Source organism: Mauremys mutica, chromosome 3 (assembly GCF_020497125.1).
Source record: "Mauremys mutica isolate MM-2020 ecotype Southern chromosome 3, ASM2049712v1, whole genome shotgun sequence".
Taxonomy (NCBI): Eukaryota; Metazoa; Chordata; order Testudines; family Geoemydidae; genus Mauremys; species Mauremys mutica.
The window spans coordinates 38,301,824-38,322,212 of record NC_059074.1 but is presented as its reverse complement, the minus strand read 5'-3'; the positions used below and the strand labels follow the sequence as shown (position 1 = coordinate 38,322,212).

General features: G+C 40.6%; 1 protein-coding gene and 1 long non-coding RNA gene across 2 annotated transcripts in view; one reads left to right on the top strand and one right to left on the bottom strand.

The window, feature by feature from the left end:
• The window catches only part of LOC123367632, a 29,778-nt gene extending 24,032 nt beyond the window's left edge, over positions 1 to 5,746 (top strand). The window contains exons 3-4 of the long non-coding RNA XR_006578572.1: positions 1,396 to 1,469; positions 5,317 to 5,746. This is a non-coding gene — a long non-coding RNA (uncharacterized LOC123367632). The remainder of the gene's footprint in view (positions 1 to 1,395; positions 1,470 to 5,316) is intronic.
• Positions 5,747 to 11,521: 5,775 nt separating this feature from the next.
• The window catches only part of PXDN (peroxidasin), a 139,255-nt gene continuing 130,387 nt past the window's right edge, over positions 11,522 to 20,389 (bottom strand). Inside the window, exons 22-23 of the mRNA XM_045011683.1 lie at positions 17,195 to 17,308; positions 11,522 to 14,407 (exon numbers count right to left, since the gene is read on the bottom strand). Coding sequence (XP_044867618.1) covers positions 14,282 to 14,407; positions 17,195 to 17,308 — 240 coding nt within the window. The 3' untranslated portion in view covers positions 11,522 to 14,281. The remainder of the gene's footprint in view (positions 14,408 to 17,194; positions 17,309 to 20,389) is intronic.

Genomic DNA, 20,389 nt, shown 5'->3' with positions numbered 1-20,389 from the left:
ATTGAGGAGAGTATCCACAGATACTCAGTTTATTCAATTAATACTGTGATTAATCGATTAAAATCTTGATATAGGCTAGTTCAGTTTACTTGGCGACTGACTGGTTTGGAATGAGGCCCTGTTTTCACGATAAGATTATTTGCTACCTTAAGTTTATTAACAAAGGAGTACACAACATAGTAAAATAATAATTTACAAAATGGTACCTAATAAATATTGCAAGTATCTGTTACAACACAGTCTACATAGAAGGAATAAAGATTCTTTTAAAATCATGCCAGTGGACCTTTGTAGACATTGACCGGACCTTTGTAGATACTCACCAAGAAATTAGGTGCCAAAAAAATAAAAATAGAATTGATGGATTTAGATTTATTACAATTCAAGAATAAATGACTTATTAGTTTTTGTATATGCTTCATGGTCTGCACCAACACACTTTGTGTAACATTTTTATAATTAAGCCAGGGGTTCCCAAACTTGGTTTGTGGCTTGTTCAGGGTAAGCCCCTGGTGGGCCGCGACATGCTTTGTTTACCTGAGTGTCCACAGGTACGGCCACTCGCAGCTCCCAGTGGCTATGGTTCGCCATACCATGACCTCCCCAACCCCCCGCAACTCATTTTTGGGTCAAGACCAAACGCTGGTCTCCCTGAAAATCTGTATAGTATATGCTAAAAGAACACAAAAGACCAGATTTCCCAGTCCGTGACGTGTTTTTCATGGACGTGAATTTGGTAGGGCCCTAATCTTGTCCTTCATATGAGTAAGTACAGGGAGCCAGATTCTCAGAAGCATTTACTTAGATCCCATGGGATTTTTTTCTTCCTATCTTACAGTTTGAAGTTAATATATTCCATGGAGATAGCTAATTGGCTCTAAAGTTTAACTGATGGAAGGGATTAGTTTTTTCAGTGACATAGCAGGAATTTCTTTTCAAGGCCCCAAGGAAGAAAGTATTAATGAATACATCTCTGTAAGCCCTGAGCTCTGTGCTTGTCTCCTTGCTCTGCTATGCAATGACTGATGTAACAATAGAAACCTTGAGAAGCTCATTTGTCTCTGAAGACCAAAACCTGCTAATTGAAATCCTAAATAGCAGCCACATTTCTCATAATTTGGTAAACTGCCCAGGGTAATTTGATATATTGCTGACAGGGGGTGAAGCAGTGGGAGCACCTGTTCCAATAGGATGAATGCTTGGCAGTCATGAAGTCTGGCCAGAAAGATATTTTTTTATACCCGCATTTCACTTGTAACCAGTCAATATTAGAGCATGGCCCACACGGCTGCCTTTTTTCTTTTTCTTTACCCTTTAGGAGATTTCAGCAAAACGAATGAGAAATTGATGACAAGTGGTGACAAATCCTGTACCGAATATATTTTCTTTTCACAGGATTTCTGTCTTGGAAATACATCCTGGGCTGCCGTCACCTAAAACTGTGTGGTAATGCAGTGATGAACTTGCAGGTAGCAGAAGGAATTCCTTCAAGAAAACTCTGCCCTTAATTTATAGTGACATACTGTTCCTTGTCTGCCTAATGAAGTGCATTCTGTAAGGTGGTTCGGGCCCTTGAGAGCCTGCAAATGGCCAGGACTGTGTAATGGGCAATTCTCTCATGGGCTGCCTTTTATCTTTACGAGTTGCCATGGGAATTGGTTTGTACACACACAAACATCCATAGTACTGGTCATATGCCAAAGGGGGCAGCAGACATGTAGCAGAACAGAGACTATATAAGCTGTAGTCGTTATTTATTTTGGGGGGGCTTTTATAAGATACTGTCCAGTATTCAAAAACTAACCATATTAACTGTTCCTATCCCAGCGTCTTTCCTTGCATGAAGTTAAACAACAGGAATAAATCAATTAGCCCAGAGTACTTCAAATCTAATTTAATCCTTCCCAAAATACAGCCAGAAAGTTTTAGAAACCCCCATTACTAAAGTTGGCAGTTAACTCTGTTGAACCCTGGCAGTACTCCAGCTTGGCCGAAGACAAAGACATTTATGGAAGCAAAAGCTTCTAAGCAAGGCTCCATCTATTTTACAATCATGACAAGTTACTAAAAGAGAGACACTCAGTGATGAATACAAAAGCACTCTAATAGAATTAAATATTAAACAAACAATTTGTCCCCTAGATTTGAGTCTTTATTTTTGTGAATGTATTACTGTAGTGAAGGGATGAAGTTTGTTAATGTACTTATGAACTCTGCTATTATTAAAGGTTCTCTTGGAGGAGTAGGTTCTCCCCTTTTACATATTTATTTATTAAGTTGCCCTCTACTGAAGTTCAAGCACTTGGTCCCTATTAGATTACGAAGAGAAATTGAGTATATCTGTGAAAAAAACCACAAGTCAGACATATAATTAACTAGATCAGGGTATCCCAAAACTTTGCCACACCAATTCTCTCCTAAGGTGAAGACAAAAATATTATTCAGAAATGGAAGCATTTTAAAGGAGGATGGTTGAATATTCTCTGTCAACAATTTTTTTTGGGGCGGGGGGAGGCATAATTTAGTGGCATATTAGTTTGGCTTCTTTGTGTCTTCGTTTCAAGTTGACACTCAAAGTCTACACTGTATGAGAGGGGATAACCAACTGGCAGCCTAATGGATTCTAAATTGCTCATCCCTCCGCATAAACACCACCTTCTCCAAATGTCTAGGAGCAAAGATGGCCCTTGCAGTATGACCTGAAGGATAACAAATCCAGGCTGTGGTGGACCAAAGGGGGACTGAATTCCAGAGCTGAGGGAGTTTCATATAAAACACTCTGCAAACGGCTCCCTCCTACTTTTCATTCATGAAATATTATATAATACACATATGTTTTATATACACACACATCTATTTATAGGGAGCCTCAGTTCATCTCAGCTGTGATAGTATTGCCCAACAGGATCATGTGAAGCTCACATTTGGCTTTGACAGTATAGTACCCTATATCTCAGGGTGGCCAACCTGTGGCTCTGGAGCCACATGCGGCTCCTTGTATAGGCACCGACTCTGGGGCTGAAGCTACAGGTGCCAACTTTCCAATGTGCTGGGGGGTGCTCACTGCTCAATCCCTGGCTCTGCCACAGGCCCTGACCCCACTCCACCCCTTCCCGCCCCCTCCTCTGAGCCTGCTATGCCTTCACCCCTCCCCCCCCCCGAGCCTCCTACATGCCACAAAACAGCTGATTGGGAGGTGTGGGGAGAGAGGGGGAGGAGCTGATCGTCAGGACTGCTGGTGTATGGGAAGCGCTGGGAGTGGGGCGGGGTGGAGCTCATGGGGGGCTGCTGACGTATTATTGCAGCTCTTTGGCAATGTACATTGGTAAATTCTGGCTCCTTCTCTGGCTCAGGTTGGCCACACCTGCTATATCTAATCCAAAATATATGAAAAAAGCCAAGTTAGAAACAGAACTAGAAAAACCTTATTTAGATACTACCTGCTGCTTCCATTACTTCAAGTAGCTTCACTAACCTGTGGCTAATAAGCAAGAAGGAGAGGTTACTCACCTTGTGCAGTAGCTAGAGTTCTTTGACAGATGTGTCCTTATGGACGCTCCACTTCAGGTGCATGTGAGCTTCCTTTATCTTTGATCAGAGATTTTTGGTAGTGGTGCCCATTTAGTCCATGCATGCAGCTCATATATGTTCATGCCCTGTAGCAAGGATATATAGAGCTCCATGGATGACCATCACCCAGTTCCTTCTCTACCATGAAGCCCCGCAGAAGAAAATCTGAAGTAGAGAGAAAGGAAAGTCCCATAGGAACACACGTCTCATAGAACTCCAGTTAATGCAAAAGCTGAATAACCTCTACTTCTTCTTTGAGTAGTATCCCTATGGGTACTCCATTTCAGGTGACTCCCAAGCAGTATCCCCACAAAGAAGATGGAGCTTTGGAACAGAGTCTAATATAGAAAACAGAACTGTGTTGCCAGCCACAGCATCGACTCTAGAGACATGTAGTAAGGCAAATTACTTGGAAAAAGTATGAATGGAAGTCCAGGTTGTCACCTCGCAAATCTCATCAAATGGAACATTCTTGAATAATGCCATGGAAGTAGACTGCAGCCTTATAAAATGAGTTAGCAGTCTAGAAGAAGGTTGAGTTTTCATAGATTCCTATAGTGTAAGTCCAGAAGTGACCATTGTGATCCTCTAGGCCAGTGGCTATCAAACTTTTTTTTACTGGTGACCCCTTTCACAAAGCAAGTCTCTGAGTGTGACCCCGCCCCCCATATAAATTAAAACCATTTTTAAATATATTTAACACCATTATAAATGCTGGAGACAAAGCAGGGTTTGGGTTAGAGGTTGACAGCTCGTGACCCCCCATGTAATAACCTCGCGAACCCCGAGGGGTCCCAGCCTCCAGTTTGAGAACCCCTGCTCTAGTCTGTGATGGAGAATCCACCACAACTCTTTGGTAAATTGTTCCAATGATTGATTACTCTCACCATTAAAAATTTACACCTTATTTCCAGTCTGATTTTATCTAGCTTCAACTTCCAGCCACTGGATTGTGTCATATCTTTCTCTGCTAGATTCAAGAGCCCATTATTAAATATGTGTTCCCCATTAAGGTACTTATAGACTTAATCTTCTCTTTGTGAAGCTAAATAAATTGAGCTCCTTGAGTCTGTCACCATAAGGCATGTTTTCTAATCCTTTAATCATTCCTGACAGAATCATAACATGAAATGATACAGCCAGAGATCTATCTTGAAAGTCTCTGGGCAGATTGTGGATCCATCTGCAATTGAAACAAACAGCCTGGGAGATGTTCTGAATGGTTTGGTTCTTTCCAAATAGAAGGCTAATGCCCTTCTGACATCCAGGATATGGAAGCAATCTTCCTGCCTAGTCTGATGCGGTTTTGGAAAGATGAATGGACTGGTTAATATGAAATTCAGAGGATACATTAGGTAGAAACTTAGGATGTGGTCATAAAGAGACCTTTTCCCTGAAGAACACTGTAAATGGGGGTGGGATCTGTCATTAAAGCTCCCAGTTCACCAACCCTTCTGGCAGAAATGATGGCCACCAAGAAAGCTGTTTTCATTGATAGGTGAAGCAATGAACATGTGGCTAGTGGCTCGAAGGGATATTTCATAAGACAATTAAGGACAAGTTTCAAGTCCCAAACTGGAGTAGGTCCTCTAATTTGTGGAAAAAGATTAACCAGGCGTGTGAGAAATTTGATGTAGTGGGATAAGCAAAAACCCAAAAACCTTCTATCAGTGAATGAAAGGTTATTATAGCAACCAAGTGAACCATGACCAAACTCATAGTAAGACTTATTCCTTTTAATTCTAGCAGGTAGTCTAGGTCAGCCAATAGAGAGGAGTGGACAACAGAAACTTGTCTATGGGTACACCAGAGTTGATAGATCTTCCATTTCTGAAGATAAGCATGATGCCTGGACTCCTTTCTGCTGTTTAATACCACCTTTTGCACTACTGTTGAATATAAAGTCTCTAACCCAGAGACCATCAAGTAGTCACACCTGAAGCTGCAGGATCTCCAGAGACTGGGGTGAAGTATCTGACCTGCCTCCTGAGACAATAGATGGGGCTGAGTGGAATTTGCAGTAGAGGGTCAGAAGCAAGTTGAATGAGGTAAGGATACCAAACCAGTCTTGGACACGATGGTGCAATTAAACTGACTTTATCTTTATCCTGCTTGTTCCCATTGAGAACCTTCACGAACAACTGTTTTGATGGATATGCATAATAAAGGTCCTTTGTCCATGAAATGAGGAAGGTATCTTCTAGTTACTAAAGACCAAGCACCCTTCTCAAGCAAAACCTCTTGAATCTCATATTGGTTGTAGTGGCACAAACGTCCATTTCTGGAAATCCCCAACTTAGAAATATGCTGTTGAGGACTCGTGAATCCAGCTGCCACTCATAACTCTGGAAAAAGTGTCTGCTGAGATTATCGTCTGGTAGGTAAGAAGCTGAGATGACCATCTGGTTGGTTATGCACCAGTTCCAGAGTTTTATTTCTTCAGCACAAAGTGAGGGGAGCGAGCTCCACTCTGATGATTCATGTAGAACATGAAGGCCATGTTGCCTGTTGTGATCTTGGACTTGTCTCCGATCAGTGGGAGGAAGTGGGAATAAGGATTCCTGATTGCCCTCAATTTCAGAAGGACCATTTACTTTGGATGGTGTGAGGACCAAGATGTGCTTGAAAGAAGGGGACTCCTGCACAGAGTTTGGAGGGATTCTTCCACCAATCGAATGAGTCCAGAATCCAAAGAAACAGAGACCTTTTTGTCGAGACTGTGCTTGTCTGGTATGTAGATTGTCCTGAGCATTCCCTGTAAAGAGCAGAGATGCAATCTGGCATGTTGGGTTATGAAGACACATGCTGCCATATGGCAGCTAAGAAAATTCCTTGCTGAAGTAACTTAACTGAATCTTTGAAATAGGATTCTGCAGATTCATGAACATGGTAAGCAAGCCCTGGCTGTCATGGCATCTAGAAAGGCTCCTATAAAATCTATTGGTTGAACCTGAGATCAAAACAGACTTTTTGAGATTGATATGGAGGCATAGATTGTGAAATAAGGACCTAGCTGTTTGTACCACCGATAGGAACTCCTTATAGGATCAGCCCCTGAGAAGCCAGTCTTTGAGATAAGGGAAGACAATTATGCCCAGACAATGTAGATGAGCAGCTAAAATTGCCATGATCTGTGAGGCAGAAGAGTGGCTGGAAGGACACTCTGTATTAAAAGTGATCATTGTTGACTATAAATAGAACAAATGTCTTGTGAGGGGGTGAATTGCAACATGAAAATATGCGTCTTGCAACTCAAGAGTCAAGATAATCATCTTGATTAACTGTCTTGAGTAACTAAGTCCAAAGCAGATTGTAAAGAGTTGCAAAGGATCTCACAAAACTGGATGACTGGGCAACAAAATGCCAGATGAAATTCAATGCTGATAATGTAAAGTAATGCATATTGGAAAACATAATCCCAACAATACATACAAAATGATGGGATCTAAATTAGCTATTTAACCATTCAACAAAGAGAGCTTGGAGTCATTGTGAATAGTTCTCTGAAAACATCTGCTCAATGTGCAGCTGCAGTCAAAAAAGCTAACAGAATGTTAGGAAGCATTAGGAAAGAGATAGATAATAAGACAGAAAATATCATAATGCCACTGTGTAAATCCATGGTATGCCTACATCTTGAATACTGCATGCAGTTCTGGTCACCCCACCTCAAAAATGGTTTGACCCACTATGGTCATTCTTATTTTCTAATGAGAACTACAACCCTATCCCCAGAATCTAGAGAGGGAATTTTAGCTGCCAGGGTTATCATCCTGAATTTCTTTTGTTTCACATAGTCATTGAGAGTCTGAGATATAACATTCATCTACATCCCCCATTCTTTTTGGGGACCGAAAGTACTTGGAATAGAATCCCTTTCCATGTCTGGATGGAACTGGTTCTATGGCCCCTAAATATAGGGGAGAGGCAACAGCCTGTCTCAGCAATTGACCATGAGATGTGTCCCTGAAGAGGGACAGGGAAAGAGGTGACATGGATGGTGTATCCAGATGTTATGGCCTCAGAAGCCCATTTGTCAGATGTTATGCTATCTCATTTGGGTTGAAATTCGGAGAAGTAGTTTCCAAAGGGAAAAGGAGGCTGGGATGGTGGAGCAATAACTCCCTGTTGAGCAGGTGGTTGAAACTCTTAACTTATCCATCAAAACTGCCACTTAGATGATGTACATGGCTGAGATGATGCAGCTCTGATAGTAGCTGGTTTCTTTTTTGAATATCTAGGCCTCTTGGCTGATGGCTTTAGTGGCCTCTGGAAGTAGACTAATGGGCTGTGTGAGATCTCTGAGAAGCCTGAGAAGTGCTAAACTTTCTTTTATTTGCAGCTATCAAATCCTACAAGCTGTAAAGGAAGGCATTGGTAGATTCTGAAAAAAAATTGTGACCTTCAAAAAGGAAAGTCCTCAGCAGTGCTCTGCACTTCCCTAGGGAGTCCCGACATCTGTAGCCAAGATGCACGTCACATCACCATAACAGTGGAAACAGATTGAGCTGCAGTATCTTCTGCATCTAAGGAGGCCTGCAATGATGTTCTTGAATTGCTCACAGTGCTCCACTTGTAAATGTTCAATAAAAGTGTTAAAATTGTTATAATTCAGAGAGTCATATTTTGACAAGAGAACTTGTTGATTCACTATCCTGAATTGTGATGCTGCAGAGGAGTAGCTCTTGTTACTGAAAAGATCAAGATACTTCTGGTCCTTATTATATGGGGTGCCACTGGCGTTGTACTGCTGCCCGCGTTTGTTCACTGAATCCACAATCAAGGAATTCAGTGTATAAATAAAAATTCTGAATCTTTGGATTGGACATAGTACTTCTTGTTGGAAAACTTGCATGTAGCAGGGTGTTGTAGTGGCAGTTTGCAAGATTGTCTTGGCTGGCTGCAGAAAAGCCCTATTAATTGGGAGGGCCACACATTCTGAAGCTGAGGCGTGTAAAATGCCCAAGAATTTATGATGGGAATCCTGGTCTTCCTCGGGGCAAATCTGAAGCATATCTGTGATTAACTTAGTCAACTCCTGGAATTGCCTGAAATCATCTCATATGGAAGATGGTGGAGGCATTAGAGACTCATCCAGGAATGACAATGAAATATTCATATGAGGTATTACCTCCTTATCAGCCCTTGCCTCTTGTTCTTCAAAGGTGTCCTCTACTGGTTCTGGCTGGTGAGGAGGAAGGGAAGGTATGGGAGAGCGAGAATCACAGTGGGAACTCTAGGCCCAATAAGGCCACTGTGGTGGACCATAAGGCATAGGAGGAGATAGCCACTGTCAGTCATCCTAAAAGATGTCCCACTGAATAAACATGAGCTCCCTGAACTGAGAGTTGTGAGTCACAATCAGAATCTCTCCATGGGAGGTGATAAGTGCTCTCCTTGGATGGTAGAAGTTGGTGAATTGGGGTTTTTTGACGAGGTGCTGTCGGTGACCAAGAGGATCTCAGTACTGAGAGATGTGTACAACCTGATAGTAGAGGAGACTCTGGTTCACTGGGTAAAAATAGGTCTCTGAGTACTGGAACTCCTGTGGTACAGGAGGAACAATGGAGCTCGATGTCAATACCAAGGGTGGATATCTGACTATTATGCATGGTAAGATGAGCCTGTGCAAGTGTAGACTCAGATGGAGCAGCCCGGGGTGCTGAAAAACAGATCAAGGATACTAAAGAGCCAGATGGTGCTGATCTCTTTGTCGTAGAATGTCTGCTAACAGGGCTGTAATCAGCTGTAGCAGAGGTCTTAGGTACTGGGTCTTTTTTCACAGAGCCATGTCTCTTAGAAGCCTTAGATACCTTCACAGTACTGGACACATCTGACGCCTCAGTAACACTGCTCTTGGGGTCTCAGGTCTCCAGTGACTGAGACCTCTTTAAAGGAGATCTAATAGTTGTGCTCTTTTTGATGGTTGGTACCACAGATGCAGATGTAGATCTCATCCCTCAAAGCTCTCAGTAACCAGAACCTTGAGGAGAATGGGGGTAACGGTTGTCTGAACCCTTGTTGCTCTCGATGACTGGGACCCGACAAAGGATGGGATAGCAACAGTCTTACCCATAAAAGTTCTTGGTGACCACAATCTAAAAGTAGATGGGACACTATATACAGGAGCGTTCTTGGTGCTCTGGTCAGAAGCTGGTTTCAGGGCTTGATCTACTACGCAGAGTTTGAATTTTATCTCCCTATTATTATGGGATCTGCTTTTAGATGAAGAGCAGATTTTACCTATATACTCTCAAGCTGTATCCTGCAAGTGCTTAAGACACTTAGAGTGTCCATTGCTAATTGAGAAGGATTCCTGGCAGGAAGAAAAATGTTTAAAGCCAGGCAATCCTGTCATATCCCATAATAAATGTCCAAAAATTATGCCAGAAATGTGGAAAAATATAAAGAGAAATCTCAAAATAGCAAACTACTATCTAATGAACACAGCAGAGTGGGTGGTTTACCCACACAGACCTATATACTACCGGAAATGAAGATGTGTAGGGGGCATGAGTCGGCTGAATGGGCATTGCTTCCAAACATCTCTGACCAAAGGCACATGGAGGTTAATGCATACCTGAAGCAGAGCACCTAGAGGAATACTACTCAGAAAAGTGCATTATCTATGTTTTCTGCTTCTTTAATTCATCTCTTCTGGTAACTGAAAAAAGTTTGATGAACGCAGAACTCAAGTTCAATTACTGATATTTCTTACAGCAGTTTATTGTAGATTTTGGAATTATGCTTCTGGAATACATTAGTCTTTAATTTTTCCTATTGCATGATATTGCATACCTAGTTTTCCCAGAGGTATATTAGTCAAATTGTTGTTTTATAAACATCACCACCTGTATTGTACTAAATGTTTAAGAAACTGGCCATTTTCCAGGCTGATGGTCCTAAAGACTGGCTAGTATCCCTTGAGCACTAGACTCTCACCAAAAGATATGAGTAACTAACACTGATTTCAACAGTAACTCATATCCTATGGTGAGAGAACAGGGCTCTAAGCTTGTGGGGAAGACATTAAGAAGATCTATGCTGGAAAGAAGGGTGATTCCACGGCTGCTAAGCAGACGGACTGGGTCACGACTCCTGTCTGCATTAAGTCCTAATCCTGCTCAACTCCAAATGCCCTTCTCAGTGACAAACACTTACTCCTGCATGTTCTACCACAGCCCAAAAAGTAACAAAAGGAAAATGGTATGCACTTGTAGCAGAGGCCAGAAGCAGTACTTCCCGGCCTGGCATCCTCAGAAGCTCAGTGGTGTAGCAGCAGCCGGCTGCTAACAAGCAGTCTGAGCCTGACTACCCATTTGTGGGAGGAAGGAAACCTCTTCTAATTGTAGAAGAGGGAGATAAAAAAAGTGGCAGTGCACTCATTTTGAAGGTGGAAGGGAGACTGAAGGAATTGTGTTGGAATGAGGCATGGGTAGGTGATATGAGGCCTCCAAGTGTCCTTAGTGTCTCGGTGCAATTTACTTAGGGTGAAGAAAGGTTAATATCAAAAAAACTTTCAATTTTTTTTTTCCTGAGAAAGGACCAGACTGGGAAGCTGTAAAGTGTCCAGCTGCTAATAACTAATTCCTTCTCTGATCCTGTCTTTACTCTCTGTCCTCCCTCCCTGCATAGAGTAAATGGTAAATATATACTTTCACAACCTAAATACAAATCTATAACTTTATTAAACTGACATTCACTTATCCCACTAATTGATAATTCTAGTGTCAGATATGGAGGGTTAATACTAAGCTTCTTCGAGGAAATTGTTGGTCTGGCTGATAAAAAACATACACACTGTAGCTTCAAGAAATTAACAGGTAGAATATTTGGAAATGTGGCCCATTTATTTCAACTGAGAAGCATTCATTACACAGTACAAACAGTTCTTTGGTAAATTTACTGATTACAATAAAAATAACAAAGACTGCTTTTGGTAACAGTTTTAAAAAGTAAATAAATATGCACAATTTGCAACATATTACAGCAATATTCTCACAGTGGATACTGAGGAAATGATCATGCAGCCACTGGCCACTGTTTCAGAAATGTTAATATCGGTGCTGAATCTGTAGACACTTTAATACAAGTAAATTTATACAATTCTTGATTGCTTATTACATTTAAAATTGTTGGTGACGATCTGCTTTTTCTTTATATTTTATGTTTATGTAAAATAACTCAAGATGAAGCGGTATAAGCATTTCAAGAGTTATTCCAGAATCTTTTTATATATTGTATGAGTAAACACTGATCAAAGAACAACAGATATTCACTTTATTCTGCGGCAGGGAGCGGGGGAATGAGATACATGGTACTGTTATATAGTGTATAAATGGAAAAGCTCTTCTGCTATGATCTGAAATTCTAAGGATATTTAATTCATATAAACGTGGGGGGGATGAAATTAATAACCCATTGGAAGCACTTTTTTTTTTATTGGTCTATATAACCATATACATACTTAAATTATGATATTTGATTTGGTTCTGCAAGCCTCTCTCTTGAGGAATTCTTATTGTAGATCAATGGGAGTTCCATGTGCATAGGGCTTTCAGGGTGACTGTGTGATTTGGACTCTCAAGAAAACAGAATAAAATACTAGAGTATCAAAAAAGGGGAAGGAATGTGAAGCCCTAGATACCATAGGATACTCAAACATGCTTTCCACACAGTTTCTAAAAATATTAAAATAGGTTACATAAGTCAAAACTTTATATATAAAAATCAATTGAAATATTCTTTAAAATACCCCATGTACCTCTAACATACATCTTTGCTTAACACCCCACTCACATGTACATATTACTCTTACCACACCGTCAAACAAGTCATTGTAGTAAGTTTGTAATATATACCAAAGTTTGAAAGCAGTGTCATAGTATGTAGTTATCAAATTATAGAACATTAAAGCTACTAACCAGGGAAATTATGTGCCAAAATATTATAGTGGAAATGGCATTGTTGCAATAGATTAGCTATTACACACAAATGTGATTTACTATGCAAATTAAGTCTACATAATTTGAAAAGACTTGCATGTTGCTTGTCTCTCTCACCAACAGAAGTTGATCTAGTAAAAGATATTACCTCACCCACTTTGTCTCTCTAATGTTTACATTTGTGCAGATTTCATTAATCCCTAAATCCCTGATTCCTAAATCCTAACAATTAACTCAGAATCCAGAGAATTCAATAACTTCAGTAAGAGTTCTGCATTAGGACTGCAGAACTGAGCCCTGAATTGTAGGAAATTAGGGATTTTTTCAGAAGATGCACTATAAATGAAAAACAAAACTGTAAAATGAGGTATGATAGTTGTCTTTCACTGAATGTAATAACATATGCCTGTTAAAAAGGTGAAGAATTGGTGTGCTTAACACATACACTGCATTGACATAGACATATATTCTATAGTGCTAAAAAATGAATTATGTGAGGAGTAAAGTTCACTGGAGGATCATTTTTAACATGAGTCATATAAAGGGACTCAGTTATAAGTATGCATGTACTAGCTGAAAAATGGAGAAAACCTATAAACTCAAATACCTTGTCAGAAAAAAATAAAAAGGAGTAGTCAATCCACAATTAATGGTTAATGCTTCATTTTGATTGTTCTTTTCATAAACAATCAGTGCCATAATATACTCAGGAACATATGTCTACTGACAATATGTACAATGAATCAGTAGCTATCTTTGTATGCAAAATGGCATGTGACATTTTCACATTTTCACAACGGGGCCTTAGTAACTAGACTGTGAGCACGTCTGAGATGGAGAGAAGCATGCTTGCAAACTGGACTTTGGATGGTCACTTTACACTGATTTAAAATAAATGAATCTAAAAAGTAGCCAAGCAATTATATATGTTTTGACAAAAAATATTATATTAATTTTATTATCAAATGCTACTTATGAGTCATGTACTGCTTCCTAAAGTGAGGAATAACATTCAAGGAACACTGTCAAACACTTTTTGTAATACACATTGTTTTAATACCGTCCTAGAAACTTGATGTTTGTTTCTCATTCCCTAGCAATTTTATGCTCTTCAATTTGTCAAACACTGATTAATTTTCCTCTTCAATTAAAGAGAGGGTGAAATGTAACAGATTTTTTTTGTTTTTACTTCATTGTCTATATGCTGGCATAATTGACTAAGCAATCCAAATGCACAGACGGCTTGCAGAAATTGCCCTTGTATTAGCACAGCTCTGAACATAGTTTTATTAAGCTTTTATTTTAGCTTTTCTTCTTCTGACTTTATTAGCAGAGCACTGAACATCAAGTCACACTAATACTGAAAAGAAAAAGTAAATATTTTTATTGTGCTTATTTCTCATAAATGGGAGATGTTCTGATTTTTATAATGTAAACGTTTTAAGGTAAGTCAGTTTGGGTGCCTAAAACTACTTGACAGTGTCCTTTTGAAGTAGCACCAGATTCAGTTTGTCTAACCTGAGAATCTTAACACAGAATTATCTTGACCTGTTTATTTCCCGTTCAACATTTTTGCATTGCAGTTTTCTTTTTATGGGCAAATAGTAAAATAATACATCATCTTATACTGTTACAGCACCATTAGAATGTTGTCATGTAAAATCTTGATTTCTTGCTGTTGTTTTAAGCTTCTGGTTACCTGTATTTGCCATCACCAGGCATCGTTATGATTTGAAGAGGACACATCTTAAATTCTTAGAGGAGATTTATGGCTTCTTTTCCTTGCTAATAGTTTGTTTTAAACAGACTGGACAGCAAACTCCTTCGACCTTCACTGGTGTAGAGCAATCAGTTGGTGGACATGATTCTACAAAACAGGTAATCTGACCAACCTGTATTAGCACAAATATAACAACAGTTTTAGCTTTGTCTACAAAAAAAGAGATACGGTATTTACATTATTCAGGAATGTATTCCCAGGCATTCTTTCTAAGGTTTTGGCTACTGGGGCAAATTCTGAATGTATCATGGTTTGTTTTGAGGTTTTTAAAATTTGCATCTAGAAGAAAGCACCTTATATGACAACTTTTTTAATGGCAGTTTGCTCTAACACTCTTTCTTCCCCTCTCTCACAGTGTCAACTCTTAAGTGTCAGTCCACACCTGCCTCTCCTACCTGTCTCATAGAACAGGAAGGGAGCCTGAAAGGTCATTAAGTCTAGTCCCTGCCTTTACTAGCAGGACCAAGTACTGATTTTGCCCCAGATCCCTAAGTGGGCCCCTCAAGGATTGAGCTCACTACCCTGTGTTTACTAGGCCAATGCACAAACCACTGAGCTATCCCTCACCCCCTCTCACTGACACTGCCCTTCAATGTCCTCTCCCCTTTCACTTTTTTTCCCCCCATTTAGCTTATTACTTCTTAACCAAACCCATCTAAAAAACCCATTGAACTAACATGAAAATAGGATTAAATTCAATAAGGACAAATGCAAAGTACTCCACTTAGAAAGGAACGATCAGTTGTACACATATAAAATGGGAAATGACTGCCTAGGAAGGAGTACCGCAGAAATGGATCTGAGGATTATAGTGGATCACAAGCTAAATATGAGTCAATAGTATAACACTGTTGCAAAAAAAGTAAACATCATTCTGGGATGTATTAGCAGCAGTCTTGTAAGCAAGACATGAGAAGTAATTCTTCCGCTGTACTCCGTGTTGATTAGGCCTCAACTGGAGTATTGTGTCCAGTTCTGGGTGCCACATTTCAGGAAAGACGTGGACTAATTGGAGAAAGTCCAGAGAAGAGCAACAAAAATGATGAAAGGTCTAAAAAAACGTGACCTATGAGGGAAGACTGAAAAAACTGGGTTGGTTTATTCTGGAGAAGACTGAAAGGGAACTTGATAACAGTTTTCAAAAGATTGTTACAAGGAGGAGGGAGAAAAATTATTCTCCTTAACCTCTGAGGATAGGACAAAAAGCAACAGGCTTCAATTGCACCAAGGGCAGTTTAGGTTGAACTTTAGGAAAAACTTCCTAACTGTCATGGTGGTTAAGCACTGGAATAAATTGCCTAGAGAGGTTGTGGAATCTCCATCATTGGAGATTTTTAAGAGCAGGTTACACAAATACCTGCCAGGGATGGTGTAGATAATACTTAGTTCTGTCATGAGTGCCAGGAACTGGACTAGATGACCTCTCAAGGTCCCTTCCAGGCCTATGATTCTGTGAGTTTATGACCTTGTGCTGCATATAATTAACAACGCTGCTTGTATGTTATACTCCTTTATCCCACAATGCATTTGTCTTGCCTATTTAAACCAGAGGTGGGAAAACTACTGCCTGCGGGCGGGATCCGACCCACCAGCTGTTTTAATCTGACCCTGAGCTGTTTTAATCTGCTCCCACTGGGGAGCAGGCTTGCCCCGCTCTGGCGCTCCAGAGGAGCAGTGTCGGGGGCCACTCCATGCGGCTCCTGGAAGCAGCTGCACAGCCCCCTCCAGCACTCCAACTGGGGAGTAGGTTTGGGGGCCATGCCACGCGGCTCCCAGAAGCAGCAGCATGGTCCCCGCTCCGGCTCCTATGCACAGGGTTAGCCAGGGGCCTCTGCTCTGCACACTGCCCCTGTCCAAGTGCCGCCCCTGCAGTTCGCATTGGACAGGAACTGCAGCCAACGTGAGCTGCAGTGGAAGTCCCTGCGGATGGGGCAGTGTGCAGAGCCGCCTGGCTGTGCCTCGTGTAGGAGCCAGAGAGGGACGTGCCATTGCTTTCGGGAGCTGCTTGAGGTAAGCACCACCTGGAGCTTGCACCCCTGAGCCTCTCCCAATGCCCCAACCCCCTGCCCAGCCCTGATCCCCCTCCCTCCTTCCGAACCCCTCATCCCACTCCTCTGCCCCAGCCTAGAACTTGTCTCACACTCTGAACTCCTCATTTCTGGCCCCACCCTGGAGCCCACACCCCCAACCAGAGCCCTCACCCCTTCCCGCACCCCAATCCCAGTTTTGTGAGCATTCATGGCCCATCTTACAGTTTCTATTTGCAAATGTGGCCCTCGGGCCAAAAAGTTTGCCCACCCTTGATTTAGACTGTAAGTTCTTATCTACTAATCTGTGTTTGTATAGCACCTAGCACAATGGGGCTATATTCTTGCTTAGTCCTTAGACATTACCAGACTAAACATGATTAATAATACAATTTAAAAGTTATATATTGATTTATCATCTGAAGTTCACTCAAAGTTCAGGGATCCCACAACGCCAGTTTTTTCTCCCTACATTACATTATTTTATTTTTTTCACTAAAGGTAAAAAAACAAGGGAAATATTAAGATTTCGGTATATGAGCTTTTACCAATTTTTACGTTCTATGAGATGCTGCTTTTGGAAAGGCTTCTTTGGGGCCTCCCCCTTTTTACCCACAATTTTGCAAGTATAATTTAACACCAGCCAAATGATGGAAATTAGGTTATGTAGCTGTCTAATCATTAGATTTGTAAGTACTGTTAGATAGATGGATGTCTGAATGGTGTCAATTTCCCCAGCAACTAACTGCAGGTACAGATTGAACCAATAATGACTAGAATCTACAAAATTGTGGGTACATCATCATCAGAGGCTGCATCTCAAAAACAAATCACAATATGGCTTAATGGAAAATGGATTCCAGCATACTCACTTTGCATTCACACATAGTACAAGGGTCCCTTTTCCAGGTTTCATTGCTGGAGTACGATTTACCCTTTTCATCGGTGCAATCAGTTCTACTGAGACGTGATTCCAGTTTCTTTATCTGAAGACAGAAAAAACTAAGTTATTAATTGAACCAAAGTAAAGCTTTTCCTGCTTACGGATGGCCTTAACCTTATATACAATCCCCTAACAACATTCATGTGGGTGCATCTGGCTGATTACTCAGTTTTTGATCTGGTCAGATATACTGGAGATTGGGTGTGGTGAAATGTTTCACTTCATCTATTACAGATTCAGCAAAACTTTGGCTGAAACACAGCAGAGCACAGGCGCTATGACTCCCCCCAGTTCCAGGAGATAGAGAGGCACAACCCTCGGGTGCTCTGCCTCTCCACCCCCCAGATCCAGGGGATGGAGAAGCCCAGAGCGAGGGGACTCTGCTTCCCCACCCCCAACATTCCCAACTGCAGGTGATGGAGAGGCACAGAGCCTCCTGAAGCTCTGGGGTTGGCAGGGAGGCAACGTGACTGGGTTTTCTGCCTCTCTGGTCGCCACACTGGCAGGCTCATGTCAATTTCACAAGCAAAAATAACAAGGACATTCTCTGAAAGTAGATGGGAAGCCAAAATATTCCAGTTTGGTTCTTTCTAAGCGGACTTTTCTTGAAATCCCTTTCCATTAATTTTTTTATATTTTTGACGTTTGGGGACAAAAATTTTCCTCGAAAATGCAGAAAAGGATTCCCCTTTTTCGGTCAACTCTACTCAGTATAACTGTTGAGAAACTAAAAGGCTGGAGGCAAGCAACACATATAGAAAGAGACTCTACAAGAGAAAACTAACCACAAACATATTTTCTTTCTTACCCTTGAAATACACACCTACAAACATGTGAGCATCAAACAAAAAGATGACAAATGTAGAGAGAGAAAACTAAACTCATAAGACTGCCATAAGGAAAAGGAAGATTAGCTTATTCAGCTGTAGAATACTGAGTAAATGGCTACTTTGAAAGCATTTGTAACTTCTCCACTCTTGTTGACTTCCGTGACCATTCTAATGATGCAAAGGAGACATAAAACTAGTTTACCTGTCTACCTAAGGCAGGGGAGTGTACCTGGAGACCCCGTGCACTGCAGCAACACTCAGCTGTCAGAATGATCCTTTGGAACCATAGACAGAAGGGCACAACTTAGAGCCCATACAGATATCTTTTAGGCTTTGTCCACACTAGCAGTGGCATGTAGGATACCAGCACTATACGTGAAGCTACATGCTGCAGTGAAAAACATGCTGCGTCCACATGCAATGTGTAGGTACACTTGTCAGTGAAAGGCTCTGGTGATGGGGAAAGGCTCCAACAGGGAGATACCACACTGCTAAAAATAGCAATGTAGATGGTAGAGGCACTGCTTGGGGGTATAGAGAACCATTCTCTAAGGTTCTGGCATGTCTGTACTCTACTTGGCTAAGCAGTGCCTCACAATCAACTGTTTATACCTGTGATAGACTGTGTGCAGTGTATGTACTCTACATGCCACCATAAGATTTCTACAGTGTAGACAAACCCTTAATTGCACCAGTGGCAGAACCAGCTAAAAGACAATCTCTCATTTGGGAATGGAAATGCTGAATGGAGGTTGGCCAGCCCATAGTATTTTGTATTCTCTCACAAAAGGGTAGTTTGCTCCTGAATGACAATCGCACCATAATTCTGGTTTCCTCAGTATTGTAGCCACATGTCAAAGTTACATAACTTACATTAAAATGTACTTATTAACAAGTATCTTTTATAATAAAGATTAGATTACCATCTAAAGAGAAAATTTAAATGTTAAGAGGATTTTTTTTTAAAAGGTTTTAGTCAGGTGCTCTAGGAACTAATGCAACGACTGAATTGTATGATGGTAACTTGCTACTGGCTTTAGTGTTTGTGTGAGTGTAAAAGTAATTATTGATACAAAATATTAAATCATAGTTAAACCATAAATGGCCAAGAGTGGCTTTATTTTTCCAAATTAATGTTTATATTTTGGAGAACAATTGCGCAGCCACTTCTACTGATGGAAATATGAGACTTTCCTTACAGCATTTTTAATTTGCTAGAGTTTGAGGTAAGAAGGTCAATTTACATGATACCAAACCTCCTCCATACCAATTTCTGTATTACAAAAGAAAACTTTAGACATTTATTGGGAAATATATACTCATCCTTAGAGACTAAACCTGCATGCAGAATGAAGACAGTAAGGTTGAAAATATACGCCAGAGTCATCTGAACTTATACTGTTTTGGGCTCCAATTTACAAATTATCTATGGTTGTACAGTTCAGATCCAAATCCAAACTTGTCCAAAGCTGTAAGATGTTCAGATCTGGAGTTCTGATTTAGACCTAAACTATATTTAGATAATGTTAAGTATCAGAGGGGTAGCCGTGTTAGTCTGGTTCTGTAGAAGCAGCAAAGAATCCTGTGGCACCTTATAGACTAACAGACGTTTTGCAGCATGAGCTTTCGTGGGTGAATACCCACTTCTTCGGATGCAAGAAGTGGGTATTCACCCACGAAAGCTCATGCTGCAAAACGTCTGTTAGTCTATAAGGTGCCACAGGATTCTTTGCTGCTTCTAGATAATGTTAGTTGTTTCTGAACATGCTTGTGATATAATAAAGTGAAAATTCCAAATGGGTGGACTTCCTTTTGTAATTTGTACCTGAATTTTGGTCATTCAACTCCAAGTTTGAGTAGCTGAATTACCTAGGTTGTAGATACACACTGTGAGTGTAAATTGCACCTGTGAACAGGGAGGTCAAACTACAGTCCAGACAAATATATGCTTAGAAATCACTAACATATCCAGTACATTTAATGTGGAGTTATTTTTGAAGGAACTTCATTCCTTATGACCAACTTTGGGAGTTCTCTGATATGTAAAATATCTTGTGCATAAATAATAACTTTTTTGAGTGGCTACTATTATGGCTACTTTAGTTAGTCTGATTATTAAGAGATTTAATTTATGTCACACTGTAAAAGTCTTTTTAAAAAGATCTGAATCCTGGGTATAATTATTTACAATTACAATTTGGCACATACCACATTATTCATAACAATTGCATAGTATATCACAGATATGACTCAATCACAGATTTTAATCAGATGCAAACCATAAACCCAGATTC